General features: G+C 48.9%; 1 protein-coding gene and 1 pseudogene across 1 annotated transcript; both read right to left on the bottom strand.

Moving 5' to 3' along the window:
* Positions 1–4,380: 4,380 nt before the first annotated feature.
* On the bottom strand, positions 4,381–5,661 carry LOC138395642 (small ribosomal subunit protein uS2-like; annotated as a pseudogene).
* Positions 5,662–8,298: 2,637 nt separating this feature from the next.
* Positions 8,299–15,637, bottom strand: LOC138395641 (mucin-21-like). Its single transcript, XM_069488494.1, has 4 exons — positions 15,556–15,637; positions 12,105–12,219; positions 8,810–9,362; positions 8,299–8,493 (listed from the first exon to the last, which is right to left on the bottom strand). The coding sequence occupies exons 1-4, from the start codon at positions 15,635–15,637 to the stop codon at positions 8,299–8,301; spliced, it is 945 nt and encodes a 314-aa protein (XP_069344595.1).
* Positions 15,638–21,759: the final 6,122 nt, after the last annotated feature.

Genomic DNA, 21,759 nt, shown 5'->3' with positions numbered 1-21,759 from the left:
AAATTGGCACTAATTGATCAACACTTATGTGCACATGTGGGAAGTAACATACACAGGGTGTCAGGCAGGTGGGAGGGGAGGAGGGGGGAGCGGACGGGTAAATCCATGCCTAATGGATGCCGTGTGCACTCTCTGGGGGATGGGCATGCTTGTTGGGTGATGCAAAAGCAATTCGTGTAATCAAAGCATTTGTGCTGCCGTAATACTCTGAAATAAAACATTTTAATAAATAGCTTATCCAGCCTGTGGGTATTTGCTATTCCAAGCCCCAGTGGAGTGTCCCCTCCCCTGGTAGTATATCTGTTGGTGTTTTCACGAACAAAACATGCTGATTGTCAACCAAGTCTGGGAACAAAGCAGTCATCTCAGTTACCCATATGTGAACAATAGTAGTCTTGGGGACAGTTGTCCCAACTGGTCATGGGAGACAGTTGTCCCACCTGCCTGGGGTAGGTATCCCCCATTTGGCAGAATTTAAAGAAATACGGGCTGCAGATAACACACTCATGCACCATGCAAGGTAGATTTCCCCAGTGAAGTTTGAACTTGTGCTTTCAACAGACCATTTTTCCTTTTAATTAATCCTGCTGCTTGGGGTTATCCGGGAGATGGATGTGCCATGCTATATCATGTTCCCTGGCCCAGTCATGCACATCATGTCCAGCAAAATGGGTCCCTCAGTCACCGTCAGTGCACTGGGGATATCCACACATAGTACTGAGCCTCTAAACCTTTAATAGACCTGCCCCAGTAGCTCACTTACAAGGCAAACTTCCCGCAGTCCAGTAGCAGTGTCCTTGCAGGTTAACGCGTATGTCTCCCATTGGCCTACGGGGAGAGGTTCTTTTTTTTTGAGACAGAGTCTCACTCTGTTGCCCAGGCTAGAGTGAGTGCCGTGGCGTGAGCCTAGCTAACAGCAACCTCAAACTCCTGGGCTCAAGTGATCCTCCTGTCTCAGCCTCCCGAGTAGCTGGGACTACAGGCATGCACCACCATGCCCGGCTAATTTTTTCTATATATATTTTTAGCTGTCCATATAATTTCTTTCTATTTTTAGTAGAGATGGGGTCTCGCTCTTGCTCAGGCTGGTCTCGAACTCCTGAGCTCAAACGATCCGCCCACCTCGGCCTCCCAGAGTGCTAGGATTACAGGCGTGAGCCACCGTGCCCGGCCCGGGGAGAGGTTCTATATCATCCACTTGCCAGTCTGTCACAGGGTAGACAGCCCTATGTATGTGTCCTGCTTCATATGGTCTATGCCGTGGATGCAATAGGAAACGTGGCAAAGGTTTGTAAGAGCTGTTAGGAGGTTGCTATATTTTAAGGGCAATCGTGCCCCCTTGGACAGGTATCTCTTAGCCTACTCTTGCACTTCTGTGACCACTTTTTTTTTTTTTTTTTTAGAGACAAGGTCTCACTCTGTCATCCATGCCAGAGTACAGTGGCGCAATCATACCTCACAGCAACCTTGAATTCCTGGGCTCAAGCGATCCTCCTGCCTCAGCTTCCTGAGTAGCTGGGACTACAGGCACATGACACGGCACCCAGCTAATTTTTCTATTTTTTGCAGAGACGGCATCTCTCTATGTTGCTCAGGCTAATCTCCAACTCTTTCCCTTGAGCAATTCTCCCACCTTGGCCTCCCAAAGTGCTTATAGGTGTGAGCCACTGCACCCAGCCTATGATCACTTCTTTATGTAGCCAGGTCACTAGGTCAGCAGCCCAGGCCAGCATGATGCTTCTAATTTTGGTTAGAGTGTCAGCTTCTGCATTTCCTGGAACTGAGTCTTTTTTGTGTGCAGCCATGTGAAATACAGTTAAATCGGCCACAGAATGTTGCAGTTTCTCGCGTATGTCTTGCCACATGCTCATACTTCATATGTGATTGTGCACAATCATCCACTTTTCCTGTTCCCGCTGGGCTAGCCACACAGCTGGCCTGTGAGTGCAGCGCTGTCATCTTTGGGGCGTGCAAAGACCTAGGGGCCAGGGCCCATGCGTGATGACTGACCAAGCAGCTCACCACTCGGCCCACTGACCACTCTGCCAGGCACCTGTGTCAACCCAGATTGTGTCAGCTGGTGGCCATATAGCAACAGCAGTCCACGTACAGGGGTTTCCCCGGCTGGAGCCATCCTCATTCCAAGCATGGATGGGGTGGGTAACACTCTGTGTCTTACTGTGTCAGGTACCGAAGTTGGAAGGGGTAGGGGGTGTCCTTTGGTTGCTCATCTGTCGTAGGGCCTAACACAGCAGCAATGCTGGGGTTAAGGGACCCGTTGCCGGAACCGTTTGTTGCTGCAAACAGCCATGCCGTTTATTGAGGGAAGGTGTCTGGGCTACGGTGGAGATGGGTCATTGGGACAGTCCTACCCGTCCCTTGATCGCTAGACCTGCTCTCCCAGTCACAGGAGGGGCCTTGTTGACGGCTCCCCTCGCTGCTCAGTGGGAGAGCGTCTGGTTCCGGCTCCTTTCCATGACCCGAAAGGGACTGATTTCCCATGTTGTGTTTGCCATGAGGCCTCAGGACTGGTAGTGAGTCTCAAAGTCATAGCTGCACCCCCCAAACAGGTGCCTAAGGCTTGTGCCTGCCAACTAGCACTGTAGCCTGCTCAAATCTTCCTGCTGAGGGGCTCCCAGTCCCAATGTGCCCCTTTCTAATAATTGTATATAGTGGTCTCAGCCACTGGGCTAAGTGTGGGATAAATGCTCTCCAATAGCCAAAAGGGCCCACAAACATTTGGATTTCTTGTACTATTTTTGGAGTTGGAAATTGGTGGACTTTGTCAGTCACTGTCCCTGGTCTCAAACAAGTCTTACCCGACCGTAAAAATATAACCCCTGAGAACTTCACCTCGGGCCCTGGACCCAAGGTTTTCTGAGGGTCCATTGCCCAGTCCCGTTCCCATAGATGAGCACACAGCGTTGTAAGACTCTCCCGTAACACATTAGAATCTTCAGAGGTTAACATAATGCTGTCGATATGATGCAATCGAGAAAGAGAAGACAGGAATGAGAACAAAGACAAGTCTCTCTCCACCATTCCCCGACAAATCATGGGGTTAGGAAGATACCCTTGGGGTGACAATTGACAGGCCCACTGGTTGTGATTGGTCTTGCGATTGTTCGAGAGAGGAATGCTGGAGGAGGCATTAGCCAAATCTAAGGCAGCTGATGCGGCCCCGGCGCAGACACTACGCGGCCGACCACCTGAGTAGCATTAGGGACTGCAGCATGTGTGGCTGGGGTCACCTTGTCAATCCCCAGTAACCCACAGTGACCTGCCAGTACCCTCTGGTTTGCGTACAGACCAGACAGGGCTGATCAGTGGGCTTTGGGCTGGGTGACAACATGCACCGCCAGTTCCTAGGTACCTGGGGTTTCAGCACGCCCCCAGGCACCGTGCTGTTAGCAGGGACAGCCCACCCAGGGCTGGGGGTGGGGGTGCAGGGGTCCCCATCTTGCCTCTTCCCAGAGAACAGCCTCTGCCACACATACTTTCAATCAGAATCTCCCACTAAAGTTTGCAAAGTCTTTCCTAACAGAATATCCACACCTGAAATGTTTTCTGGAATAGGGGAAATAAACATCTCTATGGGGCAGGGGGAGCTTTTCCCATACCTAGAGGTGTTAAAGTCCTTTTTACCCAAATTGTTGGTCCCCCATGACCATCAATGGCAGCCTGTTGGTGGGGGTCTTTCTGGATTTCCACCGACTAAAGCACATTCCTCCCCATATCTGCTAAGGCAGGGGCCTTCTCTTTACTTGGGGGGAGGTAGGGACCAGTGAATGGTGGGCTCAGTGTGGGCCTCTGTTCACCTCCTATTGCTTGAACATGGGGTCCACCCTGGCCTCGCTCCTAATCTCGGGGCGGGGGTGGGACCACCTCTGATAGGCCGGGGCATTAGCGTGAGCAGCAGAAGGGAAGGGACGGAACTGCCCTTCCGGCTGCTGTGCCCCATAAGGCTGTGGACACAGCTCTGGGGTGTCTGTTTTCCTCAGGGCGTTCCTGCCCCCGGTACCTCGCGCCCCACTTGCCTGTGTGTGACTCTTAGCGATCCCTTTCCCTTTTGCTCCCTTCTTTTTCTGTGCAGTTTCCTTTTTCCGCTTGGTTAGCCCTTGTCGGGCTACGGGCTACCAAGCGTGCCTTGTCGCGGGCTTTCTCGGTTTCTCCCAAATCTGCGATGACTTCTCCCACATCACGTGCATCCTGTCCCACCGTGGGACTCAACAAAGACAGCAAAGGGCCGTGCCCTCCTCTTGGTGCACCTTAGACCATCATTTGTCATCCTGGTGGCAACAACACTCTCAGTGGGGACGGTGGAAACTCGAGCATAGATGACTTGCCGCCTCCCTAACTCTCGGAGAAGCCCGGGACCCCTCAGTTTAGGGCAGGAGGTGGCGCCTCCTGGTCAGCCTTCCGCAGGCCCAGCCTCTGCAGCCGAACGGTCGGCCAGTGAGGCTCGCGTTGCCTCCGGTCACGCGGGCGTTGCCGCAGGGCTGGGTGGGTGGTGATGTTGCTCGTCTTTTCTGCTTCATTCCTGGCTGAGGAAATACCATCGCCTGTGTCCCCCAGCTGGACCGTCCAAGCCGCCAGAGCCCCCGGGTCGTTGTCTCGAGGGCTGCAGCGAAGAGCCCTGTGGGAGTCCCCGATCGGCGACCCCCATTTGGCTGCAGTTGGGCTTTCTCCTGCCTTTGCGGGAGGGGGCAGCCTTCCAGTGTCCCTCGTCCCCCTCCTCAGCTGTGGCTTCTGGTCATCAGAGTCTTCTTCACAATGTTCCCAGGGACCTCGAGTTTCCACACCCCGACCCGGTTCAATCACGGTGGCCCTGATTTTTGGTTGTTTCCATTTCCTTCCCTGTAGGTGAGCAAATCTGTGTGCTCATGTTTCAATTCTCGTCTTTTCTTTAAGAAACTGATGAACAGGCACAGAGGCCCCCGCGCCCTTCACAGGGTGCGACCTCAGGCTGAGCCCCAGCAGACTCAGCGCTGGGCCAGTCCCCTCAGCTGCGGTTCCTCCGCGGTCACAGCTGCTTCGGCGGCGGCCTGCTCCTCCTCCCCAATCTCTTCCCAGTCTCCTCAGAGGGAAAGACCGGGCGTGACCTCCCTCGGGAGTTCAGGGGGGCGGCGCCTCGCATGCGCAGAGCTTCCCAGGCCAGCAGCCACCGGGCCGGCCCCGCGGGGGGAGCCCCTGTTGCCGCAGGAGACGGCGAGGTCCACCTAGCACAGCGAGACTGTGCTGCACAGAGCCGCGGTCGCAGGTTGGCATCGGAGGCCTCCGTGAGAGGCTGGTGGTCAGCCCTGGGGTCAGTGGCCACCAGCAGACGTGGCTCCCGGACTGCCGCCCGGATGCGGTTAGTGAAGGTTCCAGGAGTGCCTCCGGTGGCAGCAGCAAACTTCAGCACAGCTCGCCGGCCAGTATTCCTGGAGGGTGTGACACTGACATCACAGGGTCTTCAGTGGCAACAATGGCACGAGCTGCCGGCAGAAGCTTCTCCCACGTCCTCTTCAGGTTTACGACGCACATGCCGTCACTTTTCCTTTTGCAGATGTACTGTTGCATTTGGAAGTCCAGGTTGGTGCCATCTAAGTGGGTTCCTGATGCAAAGAATCTGAGGACGTCCTCCTCCTTCATTTGCAATGCATCAAGAGCTCTGGACATGGCCATAGTTTCCCTTTAAGTTGCGGCAGGAATCCAGAACAACGCCCTGTGGACCCCTCTCTGGGTAGCGGAAAAGGCAGTTTTTGTCTCTTGATCTTCACTTTTGTCCATGAAGTTGGATGCAAGGGCAGAAGTGGAAAGGCACACGTCCTTTTCTAGTTGCAATTTCTCCTCCAGCCCTTAACTTTTGCCTCTGCTGCTAGCTGGGTCTCCACTGCCAAATGAACAAAAATGGCCAACCCATTGCAGTGGCTGTCCACTGCCCTTCCTTACCACAGTGCAGCCCCAGCTGGCATTTGGGGGCCACCCTCGTCCTCATGCAGAGCTCCACAAGCATGTAACAGACGTGCCACCCCGCCCCCGTGGGTGCGGCTGGTTGTCCTGGGACTCCCCCAGAGGTGTGCCATTCCCCTTACCTCTTTCTTGGCCTCTCAGCTCCTGGCTGGCCTTGCAGGTGTCCCACGGGGAGCAGGTACATGCAGACCTACCCCCAAAGGCTGACGGAACTGAGAGGCTGAAGAAAGACATTGACAAATCTAGTTTCTCAGAGAGAAAAAAGTTTTTTTTCTTTCTTTTTTTTTTTTATTTCATCTTATTGTTATGGGGGATACAGAATTGCAGGTTACATACGTTGTCCATGTACCGCCTTTCCCCCCAAGTCAGAGCTCCAGGCGTGTCTGATCCCCAGACAGTGTGCGTGGCACCCATCATGTAGGTATATATCCCTCCCTTCCCCAACTCCCCTTCCCGAGTCAGCACCTTCAAGTGTGACCATTCCCCAAACGGTGCGCAATGCACTCATTGTGTAGGCATACCCCCATCCCCTCCCCCACTCCCCACCTCAGTCTGATATCCGATTGGTGTCGTTCCCAGATGTCTATTTAGGTGATGATCAGGGAAACCAATTTTCTGGTGAGTACATGTGATGCTTGTTTTTCCATTCTTGGGATACTTCACTTAATATAATGGGTTCCAACTCTCTCCAGGAGAACCATAGAGATGTTGTATCTTCATTATTTCTTATAGCTGAGTAATATTCCATGGTATACATGTACCACCGCTTACTAATCCAATCATGTATTGATGGGCATTTGGGTTGTTTCCACATCTTTGCTATTGTGAATTGTGCTGCTATAAACATTCAGGTACATGTGTCTTTGTTACAGAATGACCATTTTTCCTTTGGGTATAAGCCCAATAATGGGATTGCTGGATCAAATGGTAGGTCTACTTGAATCTGTTTAAGATACAATTTAATAGGGACTTTCTCGAAGAGAAGCAAAGTCTCAGGTGGCCATGAGACAGTGGATCCCCCACCAGCCTTCTGCAAAATATCCTTTATATGACAAGTTTTTACGGTAGTGACAGGTGCAGCTGGCCACATCCTGGCCACATCCATGTCAGACTGTGTTGCCAAAACTCATAACCACTGGGGAGGTTGGATGAGCATCCTTATGAGGGGTTACCTATGCTAAAGGCATCGTCCTAAGACCTTGCTGCAGAACACTTTGCATGCAGGAGTCAAACGCTGGCCATCATGGTGCTTTTGCTTCCAGATAGTGTCATTCTTGCCACGCAACAGGCTGTTTTCCTACAGCCACATTGGCAAGATCCTACTATTTGGTTGGCTGACACTTGAGAAAGCTGGTCAGTGGTGGAAGGCAGAGTTTCCACTGCTGGGAGTGCAGCGAGCCAGCGACAGACTGCCAGCTCTCCGCCGAGGGTCTGCCCCAGCTAGGATCCCTCCCACCAGCTTGCAGAACCAGAGCAACTGAGCCTCCAAAGCAGCTACCCTCTGTCCTCAAAGACCTGGAGGGCCCTCCTGCCCTGGACCCATGGAAGGGACATGTGCAGCCCTTCTGGGAGGGGGCCCCTGAGAATCTCAGTGTCTTTGCCAAGAGCCTCTTGACAGGTCAGACCTTAGCAGGCCAGAGGGTCTTTCCCTTGGGACCGGGAAGCGCTGTCTCTGTGCCTCCCAGGGCAGCAGTCTGAGAGAGACTAGCTGGAACCAGCACCTTGGCCCTGACGGGCAGCTCGGGGCTGGAGCGCTGTAAGCGCCCTGGGAAGCGTGGCTTTGCGTGAACCTGCCCCGCCCCACAGAGCCTGTGGCTGCGCCTCCTCCACCTCTTCCTGCCCGGGGCTCCGCCAGCGCCGCAGCCTGCTCGCCGTGCCCCACAGGCCTGACGGGCGAGCCCGGGCGCTCCTGGCACCCGCCCTCCTCTCGGCTCTGCCAGCCCCGTTCTCCTGCCAGCACCATGAGTCCCGGGGACGCCGGGGTCCTGCTCGGGGCAGGAAGGATTAGAAAATGGGGACACAGAGATATGAATGAGGTCTCTGGCCTTTGCTGTGGAGATTCGCAAAGCCAAATGGACGCCAGCGTGGAGGGCTCTCCCGGAGCTGGGAAATTCGACTCAGCGCTCCAGACACCCACCCCTGTGCACACACAGCTCTCTCCGTCATGCAAGTTGGATGTATTTATTGCTTAGCCTAATGACCAATATATTATCCTCTTTTTAGTGTCTGGCAGAGGCCAGAGAGAGGAGCAATGTGTTCCCCAGGGCTGTCAGGGGAGGGGTCTCCTGGGACCAGTGCAGGTCTGCTTCCTCCCCGGAGGCCCCGGCTCCCTGGGTCGGGCGCTCAGGGCCCGTTGTGCGGCCTGCTCATCTCCATGGCCACTGCGGATGTGGGTCTGCTCCAGAACCAGCCAGGGCTCCACCTAGGCCTGCGGGGCACTCCGGGATTCCCTCCAGGGCCCGGGCCAAGGCCAAGGTTGGGGCGGTGGGGGCGGTAGACAGCTGTGTCAAAGACGTTTCTCAGGGACCGGCTGTTTCTCTAGGAAAAGAAGAATTCGATGGTTTCAGCACTGGATCCCCCTCTCCCAAGCCTTCACCGTGGACTCCTTCTGGAATCTTCTCCCCCTTCCACCCATATCCCTCCCCTAGTGAGGGGAGCTCCTCCCTCCAGCCTTCAGTCACCTTCTCCCAGTGGTCAGCAATTTCCTCCACATATTAATTGGCTCCTCTGGGTCCACATTGCCATTTCTCTTTGTAATTCTCTCCTGATTCACCCTACCCAGCCCCGATTTGGAGCCCCTTCTGTTCACAGGCTGCTCCTTCCGGCAGGCCCTTTCCTGCACGCAGGCACTCACCACACAGAAGAAGAGCCCGGCAGAGAGCACCGCGACCGCTGTGACAGAGACCAGGGTGATGAGGAAGATTTCCCACGGCTTCAGGGACCCACTAGGCTTCACCGCACTCCCTGTAGTAGCAGTACTGGTGCTCACTCTATTGGAAGTTGCAGTCAGAGCAGGTGTGCCAGAGCCTCCGGGGGTCGCCCCGGACACAGAGCTGGTGGCTGTGCTGGTCCCGCCAGGGGTCGTGATGGACGCAGTGTTGGCAGTTGTGCTGGATGCAGTGTTGGTGGCTGTGCTGGACCCAGAGCTGGTGGCTGTGCTGGTCTCACCAGGGGTCGTGCTGGATGCAGTGTTGGTGGCTGTGCTGGACCCAGAGCTGGTGGCTGTGCTGGTCTCACCAGGGGTCGTGCTGGATGCAGTGTTGGTGGCTGTGCTGGACCCAGAGCTGGTGGCTGTGCTGGTCTCACCAGGGGTCGTGCTGGACCCAGCGTTGGTTGTTGTGATGGTCCTACTGGACGCTGGGCTGGTTCCAGTGGTGGTAGATGTGCCGGAGGCAGTGGGGGTTGCACTGGGTGTGGTGTTGGCAGGTGTGCTAGCCCCACTGGAAGTTATTCCTGAAGGTAATCATAAATAATGATAAATGTATTAATATATTGCACACATAAACTTTCTGCTCAATACTTGCTTAAATCCATTACATGAAGAATTCTATTTAATGCTCACTAGAGATGTCTAACATAGATCCTATTATTAATATTATCACCGCAGAGATGAAGAATTTGAGGCTCAGAAATGTTGACACTTGCCCAAGTTTATACAGCTAGGAAGTAGTGGAGCAGGCAGTGGAACGCGGGCGATTGAATCTGCACTTCCAGGTATCAGCTAAGTCACTCTCCCACCCTCTCCCAGTGCTGGAGTTACATGACCTGACATTGCTGGTAGATACGTTCATTCCACATTCTGGTACACATGATCCAGTACAGATACAAAGTGTCATAAGGGACTTAGAGGACTGGGGGAAACTAGTATGCATTGATTACTTCATTCTTAAAATAGTGTTGCTCCCTTCTTAGAAAAGATTTCTCAGAATATAATTCAGAACACACCTGCAGTAGAATCACTTATGGCAGCTTGTTGCAAATGAGGATTCTTAAGCAAATCACTCCAGACTAACTGAATTAGGATCTGCGAGGGGACCAGCATCTGCATCTTCACAAGAAGCCAGCTGACTCTACGTGCACGAACGTGCCAGGGGCTCCGCATGGCCACGCAAAGGCTGGAGGGGATCAGTGATGTGTGGCTCAAGCACATACGACTCCCAGGATTAAGGGCTATAAACCATGGGGGGTGGGCACAGGGAAGGTTTTCAACTTCTTACACTCAGCTGGAGTTAAGGACGTGCCCGTTTTCCCCCTTGCTCCCTTGAAGGATGCAGACACGGCCTCCCCAGCCTGTGTTTTCTCGCCTCAGCATGGCTTGTTTCACTACTGCCTGGGACAAGGGTGCCTAGCGCCTCACCCTGCGTGTGTGTAGTGTTTCCTCAATCTCATCTGCACTACCATAGGGTTAGAGTTTAGCTCTATTTTGGTAAGGTCCCCCAATCTGCCATGTGATACAAATTAGTGGCAAGGTCAGAATCACGAGTAAAGCTAAGTAAGAAACTGGGATGACCAGTAGAGGGTACAAGTCAAAGAGGAGAGATTTGGAAGACACATAAATGAGCCCCAGTTATGGGGAAGGCTAATTTTGGCCCCAAAGGATGAATTCTCCAAGAAGTCATGGGTTCCATTTGTGCGATCGAGACAGCCCACCAGGTGTTTAACGGTGTCAGAGCTGTGGAAACGGGGTAGAAGTCCGTTTTGAATCTTAAATTCTGTTTTCTTGGTCTTAGGCTGACCTTGGTCTGTGGCTGGAAAGCAAGATGCCTGGATCCCAGATATCCCAAGACCTTAGAGGGCAAAGAGGATTGTTGAGAAAGGAGAGTTGAAGGCTAATGTGGAATCAGTGTTAGGGACAGGAGAGAAATTGGGTTTGTAGAATATAGAAGAGTGGCATTTAAAAAGCAGCCAACTCTTCTGGTTCTTGATACTTAAGTCCCCAACCACATCACACAGGTTATTACCATTTTACAGGTGAGAAACTGAGGCACAGAGAAGCAACTCCCCCAAAGTGCACAGTTAATAGATGGAGGCACGACTCAGACGCAGGCGGTCTGAGACCGGAGCCCACGCTTTAACCACTGTGCTCTGACTCCTCCACCCCCGGCGACACATGGTCAGGCTGAAGTGATTACGGTGAAACCAGTACCCTCCATACGGAGGAGAAGCTGAGCCATCCCAGCGGCAGTCGCATCTCCCCCGACTCCTCAAATGTTCTCAGACCACCCACTTTTAAATCAGATCACTCACCAGCTTCTAAAAGTAGGAGGAGCAAGAGTAACCAATACATAAGGACAATGTTTCCTTTCTGCGTCTTCATCTGCCTCTTTGTGGCTGGAAAGCAAGATGCCTGGATCCCAGATGTGCCAAGACCTTAGAGGGCAAAGAACAGAGGCTTCTTGGGAAAGGAGAGTTGAAGGCGAAGCGATAAAGGCTGGAGCTTCCAGGAGCTCGGGTCTCCCAAGTATGTGTTCCTGGGAAGAGCCCTGAGCCTGGGGGTGGACGGCTGGATGCCTGGGCTCCTTAGGTTTCCTCTGTGCGATGTCGCTGCCTCCTCCTCTGCAGTGGAAGAGCTGCGGCGGCCTTTATAGCTCACACGGGCTGGGGAGAGGTGGGGCAGTTGACCTGACCGTGTGCCAGCTGCAAGTAGGTAACAGACGCTGAGCCTGGGAAGGAAGGGAGCGGGGTCAAGGGGAAGGCAAGGAAGGAGAATGACATGATCATACAGGGAGGGCACCGGGCTGGGTGTGGCAGGAGGTAGAATGGGATAAGGAGATCAAGGTTGTCAGAGTGGAAGGGACACTCCTTCTGAGGCAGGATGGGGTTAGAAACCTGTTCTAGCTCAAGACTTTGTTTCCTGGTCAGGAAGCCCTGCGAGCCTGCTTGAGCATGGAGGAAGCCCAGATGAGTTGAGCAGAGAGGGCGGGACCCTCATCTCTGAAGCAAACAGAAATAGGGGACCCAAAAGAGAATCTGGGCAGAAGACAGATGGAGCATTGCTGGGTATGCAGTAGGTACTCAACAGTGCACATCAAATGAACAGAGGAAGAGACATCAGGGAGTGATGAAGCCATCTTTGGGGTCGCTGGGGCAGGGCAGCTGAGGGTGTGGGGAGAGTGTTGAATATGCAGGACAAGCTCCCTCAGACTCACAGCAGGTGAAGCAGTGCAGGGCCCTGAGGGCTGTACAAGAAGCATGGCGCCAGCGCCTGCTCCTCAGGGAGCCTCCACTCAGGCGGAAGTCGTGGGGAGCTGCCAGCAGAGATCACTTGGCCACAGAGAAGGGGGGCGTGGAGGAGGGGCCAGGGCTTGTCAACAGCAGCTCTCCCGGGAACTAAGAGTGAGAGCCCACTCTCCCTCCCCCGAGAATGGCACTAAGCCATTCATGAGGATCAGTCCCCACAACCCAAACACCTCCCACCTGGCCCCACCTCCCAAATTTCAACATGAGACTTGGTGGGGCCAAACAAACTGTAGCCAAACCACAGCAATGACCAAGGGGTGGTGTCCCCATTCCTCTGACAATGAGGACAAGCTGCGTGGACGAGGCAACATCTCAGATGATTTATTTGTAGGCGAACGAGCTTTCCCCGAGTGTGAGACCTGTTTGAAGGAAGCTGGCAAGCAGGAGGTGGGCTGAAAACAGGAAGGAGCTTGGAGTGAGGGAGCCTGAGAGGCAGAAAGGGTGAGGGTTGCGCTCGGAGTGGCTCAGAGTGGGTCTGCCTACGGGCTGCGATGGGGGCTCCTGCGGCTCGGGTGTGGGGGCACAGTCAGCCACAGCTTGGGTCCTGTACTCCCGAATCCTATTCTGTAGCTGAAAAGCCAACAGCACTCTAAGGAAGAGACTTTTTTTCCCCTCTAGAATTATGTGGAGGCAGAAATCCTGGATTCAAGTTCAAATTCCACCTTTTAGAAGCTACCCTAAAACTTATAACATGCACACTTATCAGAGTCTAAATGTAATTAAGACTCTGTAATCTTTACTCTCCATCAAAATGATAGAAGGACCTTAATTCTTAGTACCCATCTCTCAACTCGTTCCCTAACGTCATCAAGTATTTTAATTCTCTTGTTTCTTTAACTTCATGAAAGATTGTTAGTGTCTGTTCACACACCGTCGGCCTGAACAGGGTCACACACTACATCCAGCTGCAAGGGAGACTGGAAAACACAGTCTCTAGCTGGGGGGACATGTGCTCACCTAATATTTGAGAGTCCTATCGCTAAAGATGGAGAGTGGGTGTCAGTGGACAACACAAAGCTGTGACACACATTTAAACCTGCTTATTTTATATTCTGTACTTAGTAATTCCAATACCTGAAGTCTTCATGGATCTGATCCTCCTGTCTAGCATTTTTGTTTTGTTTTCTTCCTTGTTGGCTTTTACACAGGGTGTCTGTTTGCATTTGTGATTTGAGATTTATGACTATCAATTTATTTTTCTTGGAATGTTATCTATAGATGTTCTTTGAAGCCTGAGATGAAGGTATGATCTTTGATGGAGAATTTGCATATTTCTGCCAAGCATATAGAAGCATTACCAGCTGAAGTTTATTTTATTATATTTTTAATTTTTATTAACACATTATAACTGTACATATTTATGGGGTATAATGTGATGTTTTGACATATGTGTTTTATAATTTGAGGATGCTTTTAAATTAAATTATAGGATTGAGGTCTTTTGATTTACCTAGACTACAGGACTCAGAGCTGCAAGCCATGTGAGGTGTTGCTGTAGTTACAATTGATTTCTGAAGGGATCCGTCTTTCCTCACCCGCACCAAGTTTAGAGACAGGCATTTTTGCTTGCATTTTTTTAGAGGAGGGACAGGTTTATTTTTAGTTTACAGTGTCACTGAAGCTTCCAGTATTAGGGGAGTATTAGGGCAGGGTCTACTACTAGATTCCCCAGGTTGGGCTGGTCCTACTGAGGCTGTGATACCTGAAGCTTAGGTTCACTGGGTTTGGCAAAAGGTGGCTTCAGTACATCCCTTACTTCCTGCATCCTACTTTAACTTAGTCTTTAAATTTAGCAATTCTTACTTTCCTGCCAACTCACAGATTCTTTTAAGAAGATTTTTTCCTCCATAACTGTTAGCTTCTCAGGGTATTTGCATTCAGAGCACTTAGCCCATTCTATGGCCAGAAATTTAAGTTCTTGTTGAATTGTTCTGAGAAACAAACGATGGTGTATTGAAAGCCACTAGCATAGCATGTGGCACTCGATAAGCATGCAATAATAAAGGACAAAGGGAAGACAGACAAACGTAAAAATGTAAATACGTGGATGCCGAGGGTATTTTGAGATTTTAATTTGTAGCGCTGCCCCAGTGAATTTTTCCTTACTTGTCTCCGAGCATTTGGAAGAGACAAAGAAGTAGGGAGGGAACATCTTTCCAAAGATGAAGGAGACCTGGAGGGCCCCGTGTGGGTCTAAGAGGGCTTTCTGATCTCCTCAGTTTGCACGCCTTGAAGCCACAAACCCAAATGAAGCATGTCACGTGATTACAAATTCTCAGGGGAGATTTTTCACCCCCTCCACAAAGTGCCAAGTTTAGAGACAGACAAGTTCCTCACAGTCCCCAGTGTGCATGGTGGGCAATAGAGTTTTATAGCTGAACTGTGCACTGAGGATTTAACCTGTTTAGATCTCAGATTTATTTAGGGTCTCCTGCTAGGCTCCACCTATGCTCAGGCCCTGGGCTTTGAGCCTGGCACTCCAAGCACGAAGCAGCTGTGAGCACATAAGCTCAGGTTTAGCAAGTTTGGCAACTTCCCTCAATGCTGGTTCAGAGGCCTCTCAAGCCTCTTGGAGTCTCTGCCTTCTCTCAGTCATTGACCTAAATATTACCTACTATGTATCCAGCTAATTGATACAATTGCAAAGATTTGTTTCAAAACTTTATCCAGAAATATTTATTACTTTCATTGAAAGTAGTGGTTAGTGTACCTTGTCCACTATATTGCCAGAAAAGTGGACATTCTCAAAGGACTGTTTTGATCATTAAAAGACAGCATATTTAAAGTCACCTAGTACAATGCTCAGCACATGGTAAGCTCCTGGTGACAAAGGAAAAAGGAGGGAAAAGAATGCCCAGGTAAGCAAGCAAGCATGTCATCTTGCTACCACAAATACCATGTGCTGTTTTTTAAGCTGTAATAATATTATTCTTCCTCTTACTGGTCAGGATGCATCCTGAAGAAAGAATAGAAATCCAAAGCCTAAAGGCTTGTATGTTGAGAGATCAAAGAGAAATTGTTCTGAGGTTGACCATGGTGCCCCCTTTTCAAGAGGTTGTGAACCACGGTTAAGCTCAGGGGGCATTTTTACTTAAGCTCACATCCAAACCTGCCGAGGCTCAGGTGTCCCCCAGAACCACTCTCTGTTGCTCTGGCTGTCCTGTTGGCCAGACTCTCTGTGATCTCTTCTCTGGTTCATTTCTTGACGTCAGTCATGATCATCTCTGTGGCTAATTCCCTGGAGACTTAGGGAAGCCTGTCTGACGCATCTGATGGTCACCACCTTCTCCTGCATGACCCCCTTCTTCCCTGAGGTTTTCCTTTCCACAGCATCTTTCATTATCCAACCTATGTCCGTACTCTCCTCTCCCTTGGCAGCCTCCTCCGTGATCCATTTCATGGCTATAGCTGTGGCCTCCTCCGTGTCCATGATGCCCGCCATGATTCATTCCATGACCAAATCCATGGCCGTGGCTCAGCTCACGGCCCACTCCACATCCAAAGGCGTGTGCTCCTCCATGTCCAATCTCAAGAACCAGTGCATTTTCCAGGCTGTGGAACATTCCAGAGCCCAGGCCTCAGCCCAGGTCCAGATCAAGACCAATTCTGTACTCATGGAGGTTAAAAATTCCACTATATATCAGGGGAAAAGAAAAATCCTTCTAAAAGAGAAAAAATACATATCATTAAACTTTTCACTTCCATATCATTAAGCCTTCTTGGATTACCTAAACTCACAAAGTTTCACTTTACAATACTGTCTATTTTCTCTCTTCTCATTAAGTCTTTTTGTGTGTGTGTGATATTTTTGAACTCTCTTCTTCTCATTTGTTTATTTCTCTGAGCAAACAGCCTTCCTAACCACTGTACTCGCATGTTCTCTGCACGAACGCTGTGATCATCGCTCTGTGCCTTGCTTAGGTTATGTGCTGCTCAACTTTCAAGACAAGGGAGATCCACATCCTGGAAATAGAGAGTCTTTCATTGTGTTAATCAACCAAGAAGGTTGCATATCTATGAGGACAAGTAAAAATAAATAAAAAGTAATGAAGTAAAGGCCAGAATAGACATTACCTGTGATGGAGTAGGTATCACCGAGAAGGGACGGGGGAAACTGCTCAGATGGTAGGACGACTCTATATTTTAAACTGGGTAGTGATTATACAGATATATACACATTGTAAAATTCATCAAGCAGTACACATAAGATTTATGTACTTTTTGTAAATTAGACTTTCATTTTTTTCCAGCTGCAAACACTATTTTCTAAATTAATGCTGTTCTTTTTATACTTTAATTTAATTTTTAATTTTCCCTCAATTTTATTAAGGTGTAGTTGGTGTAATATTGTGAAATATGCACGTGGCCTTCAACCCTGTTTCCTGACATACAGCTCCTAAAACCCTTAGAAACTCCAAAGTGTCTTTTCGTGGACTAGCAGGTGACAGATGGCTGGCAGCCCCTAGCCAGCTTCAGGACAGGGACCAGTCACCAGAAAGGCAGGATTAGAGGGTTGGGACCTTCAGCCTCACCACCGACCTCCCTGGAGGGGAAGGGTCTGAAGGTTAAACTGACCACCAGTAGCCAATGGTTCAAACATGTAATCATAGAAAACCCCCAGGACAAGGTTCAGAGAGCCTCTGCATAGCTGAACACGTGGCGGTTTCTGGAGGGTGGTGCGCGGGGGAGGGATTGAAGCCCGGCGCCCCTTCTCCCCGTGCGTCTCTTCATTTGTATCTTTTGTAACGTCCTTTGTAATAAACCCATAAATGTACATAAGTATTTCCCTGAGTTCTGTGAGCCCCTCTAGTGAATTAAACCCAAAGAGGAGTCATAGGAACCCCACTGTTCAGTCTGAAGCTCCTGAGGCCCGACTCCCCCCAGCCCTGGGCAGCGCAGCGCAGGGAGAGTCTTCTACTGGGGGAAGGAAAGGGAGGAGTTCAGAGGATTGTTTTTTTCCAACTTGGGTACCAGCTCAGCCGCAGTAAAATCAAGTACCAAGCGGACCCCTGAAGCCCCTGATTCCAGGACTTCGTTTCTGGACAGCATGTCTAGACCCACCCTGGGCCAGAAGGAAACATGCTGCCTTGAAGGGAAGGACCCAGCCGGGCAGGATTCCCACCTGCTGACTAAAGAGCCCCTGCTTTGAATGAACATCGGACACAGCCAGGCAACAGTCACCACTGGCTTTGGATGAGACTGGGCTGGCTTCAAGTGTGACCTGGTGCAGTCCTAGCTGCAGTGGCCACAAGAGAGTGCCTACGTCACTCTGCCCCCAACTCCAGCAGCCCAGCACACAGAGTAAGGAAAGAGAGTGAGAGACTTTGCCTGTTAATCCAGGGAATTCTACTGTATCTTACCCAAGTCCATCAAGGCAGTGCCATCAGGAGTCTACAAGAGTCACAGCACTGCTGGGCTTGAGACTGCCCCATTGCTGATATGGCTGCCGTGTGCAAAGACTTAGATCACAGCACTCAAGTCCCTCCAAATACCTGGAAAGCCTTCTCAAGAAGGATGGGTTCAAACAAGCCCAGTCTGCAAAGATGAAAATAAATACCTAACTCTTCAATGCCCAGACAGCGACGAACATCCACAAGCATGAAGAACATCTACTAAAATATGACCTCACCAAATGAACTAAATAATTTACCAGCGACCAATCCTGGAGCCACAGAAATGTGTGACCTTTCAGACAAAGGATTCAAAACAGGTGTCCTAAAGAAGCTCAGTGAACTTCAAGACAACACAGGGGAGGAATTCAGAAGCCCATCAGAGAAATTTAATAAAGAGATAGAAATAATTTTGAAAAAGCAGAAATTCTGGAACTGAAAAATTCAATTGGCAAACTGAGAAATGCATCAGAGTCTCTCAGCAGTAGAATTGATCAACAGTCAGAAGAGAAAAAAGAATAAAAAATAAGGAAGCCCACCTACAAGATCTAGAAAATAGCCCCAAAAGGGCAAATCTAAGAGTTATTGGCCTTAAGGAGGAGGCAGAGAGAGAGAGATTGGGTAGAAAGTTTATTCAATGAAATAATAACAGAGAACTTTCAAAACAGAGAGAAAGAGATCAATATTCAGATACAAGAAGGTCATAGAACACCAAGCAGATTTAACCCAAAAAAGACTACCTCAAGGCATTTAATAATTAAGCCCCTGAAGGTCCTGAATACAGAAAAGGTTCTAAGAGATGCAAGAAAACAATAACATATTAGGGAGCCCCAATACATCTGGCAGCAGACTGCTCAGTGGAAACCTTGTAAGCCAGGAGAGAGTGGCATGACATATTCAAAATGCTGAAGAGAATAAACCTTAACCCTAGAATATGAAATCTTACAAAAAGAATCCTTCAAACATGAAGGAGAAATAAGGATTTTCCCAAACAAAAGCTGAGGGATTTCATCAACATCAGACTTATCCTACAAGAAATGCTAGAAGGAATTCTTCAATCTGAAAGCAAAGGACATTAGTGAATGGTAAGGAATCATCTGAAGGTATAAAACTCAATGGTAACAATAGTACACAAATACAGAATATTCTATTACTGTAATCAGGTGTATAAACCACTCATCTCTTGAGTAGGAAGACTAAAAGGCAAAGGTATCAATGGGTGTATACCTACTCGATGAGTGTGATGCGCACTGCCTGGGGAATGGACACGCTTGAAGATCTGACTAGGGGGATGGGGGGGCATGATATATAGCCTGAACTTTTTTACCCCCATAATGAGCTGAAATAAATAAATAAAAATAAAAAAAAGATATAGATGGAAACAACAAAAAGTTAAAAATCAGGGGAGGGATATAAAGTGTAGAATTTCTATGAGATTTCTCTCTGCTTATTTATTTATAAGCAGAATTGTCATATGTTTATTTTATTTTATTTTATTTTTTATTTTTTTTGAGACAGAGTCTCACTTTGTTGCCCGGGCTAGAGTGAATGCCATGGCGTCAGCCTAGCTCACAGCAACCTCAAACTCCTGGGCTCAAGCGATCCTACTGCCTCAGCCTCCCGAGTAGCTGGGACTACAGGCATGCACCACCATGCCCGGCTAATTTTTTCTATATATATTTTAGTTGTCCATATAATTTCTTTCTATTTTTAGTAGAGACGGGGTCTCGCTCTTGCACAGGCTGGTCTTGAACTCCTGACCTTGAGCGATCCACCCGCCTCAACCTCCCAGAGTGCTAGGATTACAGGCGTGAGCCACCCCGCCCGGCCTGTCATATGTTTAAAATCATTGGTTATGCCTCTAACATACTGTCTTTTGGGAAAGAAAATAATAATTGGTTATAAAACGTTTTTTGCAAGCCTCATGGTAACTGCAAATCCAGAAACCTACAACAAGGCTGGCTCACGCCTGTAATCCTAGCACTCTGGGAGGTCGAGGCGGGAGGATTGTTTGAGCTCAGGAGTTCGAGACCAGCCTGGCAAGAGTGAGACTCCATCTCTACTGAAAATAGAAAGAAATTATATGGACAACTAAAAATATATATAGAAAAAATTAGCCGGCATGGTGGCGCATGCCTGTAGTCCCAGCTACTTGGGAGGCTGAGGCAGGAGGATCACTTGAGCCCGGGAGTTTGAGGTTGCTGTGAGCTAGGCTGATGCCATGGCACTCTAGCCTGGGCAACAGAGTGAGACTCTGTCTCAAAAAAAAAAAAAAAAAAAAAAAAAACCAAAAACAAACAAACAAACAAACAAAACCTACAACAGATACCCCAAAAATAAAAAATAATTCAAACACATTATCAGAGAAAATCACCTTTAACAAAGGAACAGGAAGGAAGGGAGGGAGGACCACAAAACAACCAGAAATCAAATAAGAACATGGAAGCAGTAAGTCCTTACTTGAATGTGAATGGACTAAACTGAACAAACAAAAGACATAGAATGGTTGAATGGATTGAAAATAACAAGACCCCACTGTATGTTCTCTAAGGAAACACACTTCACCTGTAAAGACACACATAGATGGGAAAAGATATTTCATGCAAATGGAAACCAAACAACAGCAGAAGTAGCTCTACTTCTATCAGATAAAATAGATTTCAAGACAAAAACTGTAAAAAATATAAAGAAGGTCATTTTATAATGATAAAAGAGTCAGTTCAGCAAGAGGACATAGTAATTCTAAATCTATATGTACCCGGCACTGGAGCACCCAGATATATAAAGCAAATATTATGAAGTTTAAAGAGAGAGATAGACCTCATTACGACAATCTTTGGAGACCTCAACACTCGACTCTCAGTATTGGGAAGATCATCCAGCCAGAAAATTAAAGAAACACTGGACTTAATCTCCACTATGGACTAAATGGACCGAGAAGACATTTACAGAGCATTTCATCCAACAACTACAGAACACACATTCTTCTCCTCAGCTCTTGGATCATTCTGAAGGATAGACCACATGATAGGCCACAAAACAAGTCTTTAAAAATTCCAAATAAGTGAAATCATATCAAGCATTTTCTTTGACCATAATGGAATAAAACTAGAAATCAATAACAACAGAAACATTGAAAAACTATACAAACACATGGAAATTAAACAGTATGCTCCTGAATGACCAGTGGGTCAATGAAGAGATTAAGAAGAAAATTCAAAAATTTCTCAAAACAAATGAAAAGGAAAATACAACATATCAAAACCTATGGGATACAGTAAAAGCGGTAATAAGAGGAAAGTTTATAGCAATAAATGCCTACATCAGAAAAGCAGAAAAGCTTCAAATAAACAACCTAATGATGCATCTGAAAGAACTAGAAAAACAAGAGCAGGCCAGGCATGGTGGCTCACGCCTGTAATCCTAGCATTCTGGGAGGCCGAGGCAGAAGGATCGCTTGAGGTCAGGAGTTCAAGACCAGCCTGAGAAAGGGTGACAGCCCCGTCTCTACAAGAAATAGACAAATTAGCCGAGCGTGGTGCCATGTGCCTATAATCCTCGCTACTCGGGAGGCTGAGGCAGGAGAATCGCTTGAGCCCAGGAGTTGGAAGTTGCTGTAAGCTAGGCTGACACCACGGCACTCTAGCCCAGGTGACAGAGTTAGACTCCAACGGAAAAAAAAAAAAAAAAAGGAAGCAGAAGAAGAAATCAAGAGCAAACCAAACCCAAAATTAGTAGAAGAAAAGAAATAATAAAGATCACAGCTTGGATGTGAGGGTGATCTGGCTGCAACATCTGTCACCCCATTGATCGCCAGGGTTGATTTGGCTGATCTGGCTAGCTAGGTGGGTGTCCCCTCCCTCCCTCACCACTTCATGTGCATCCCTCCTTAAGCTGTGTGCTCCCTCAAAGAGGACAACCTTCCCCGATAGAGGAGGACCGTTCTTCGGTCAAGGGTATACGAGTAGCTGTGCTCCCCTGCTAGAACCTCCAAACAAGCTCTCAAGATCAGAGTAGAAATAAATGAAATTGAAATCCCCCAAAATACAAAAGATCAATGAAATGAAAAGTTGATTTTTGAAAAGATAAACAAAATTGACACTTCTTTAGCCAGACTAACCAAGAAAAAAAGAGAGAAGAACCAAATAAACAAAATTAGAGATCAAAAAGGAGA

This window comes from Eulemur rufifrons, chromosome 15, assembly GCF_041146395.1.
Source record: "Eulemur rufifrons isolate Redbay chromosome 15, OSU_ERuf_1, whole genome shotgun sequence".
NCBI lineage: Eukaryota > Metazoa > Chordata > Mammalia > Primates > Lemuridae > Eulemur > Eulemur rufifrons.
The sequence above is the reverse complement of the archived record's forward strand: the minus strand, read 5'-3'. Positions and strand labels throughout refer to the sequence as shown.

Excerpts from the sequence above, each read along its gene's own strand:
- LOC138395641 (XM_069488494.1), bottom strand. The coding sequence starts at position 15,637 with ATGGCGGGCATCATGGACACGGAGGAGGCCACAGCTATAGCCATGAAA. Across the intron at positions 12,220-15,555 it reads GGCTGCCAAGGGAGAGGAGA|TGATCTCTGCTGGCAGCTCC; the intron begins GTACGGACATAG and ends TCTGTGGCCAAG. Across the intron at positions 9,363-12,104 it reads CCTGCACTGCTTCACCTGCT|TGCAACCCCCACTGCCTCCG; the intron begins GTGAGTCTGAGG and ends CACCACACCCAG.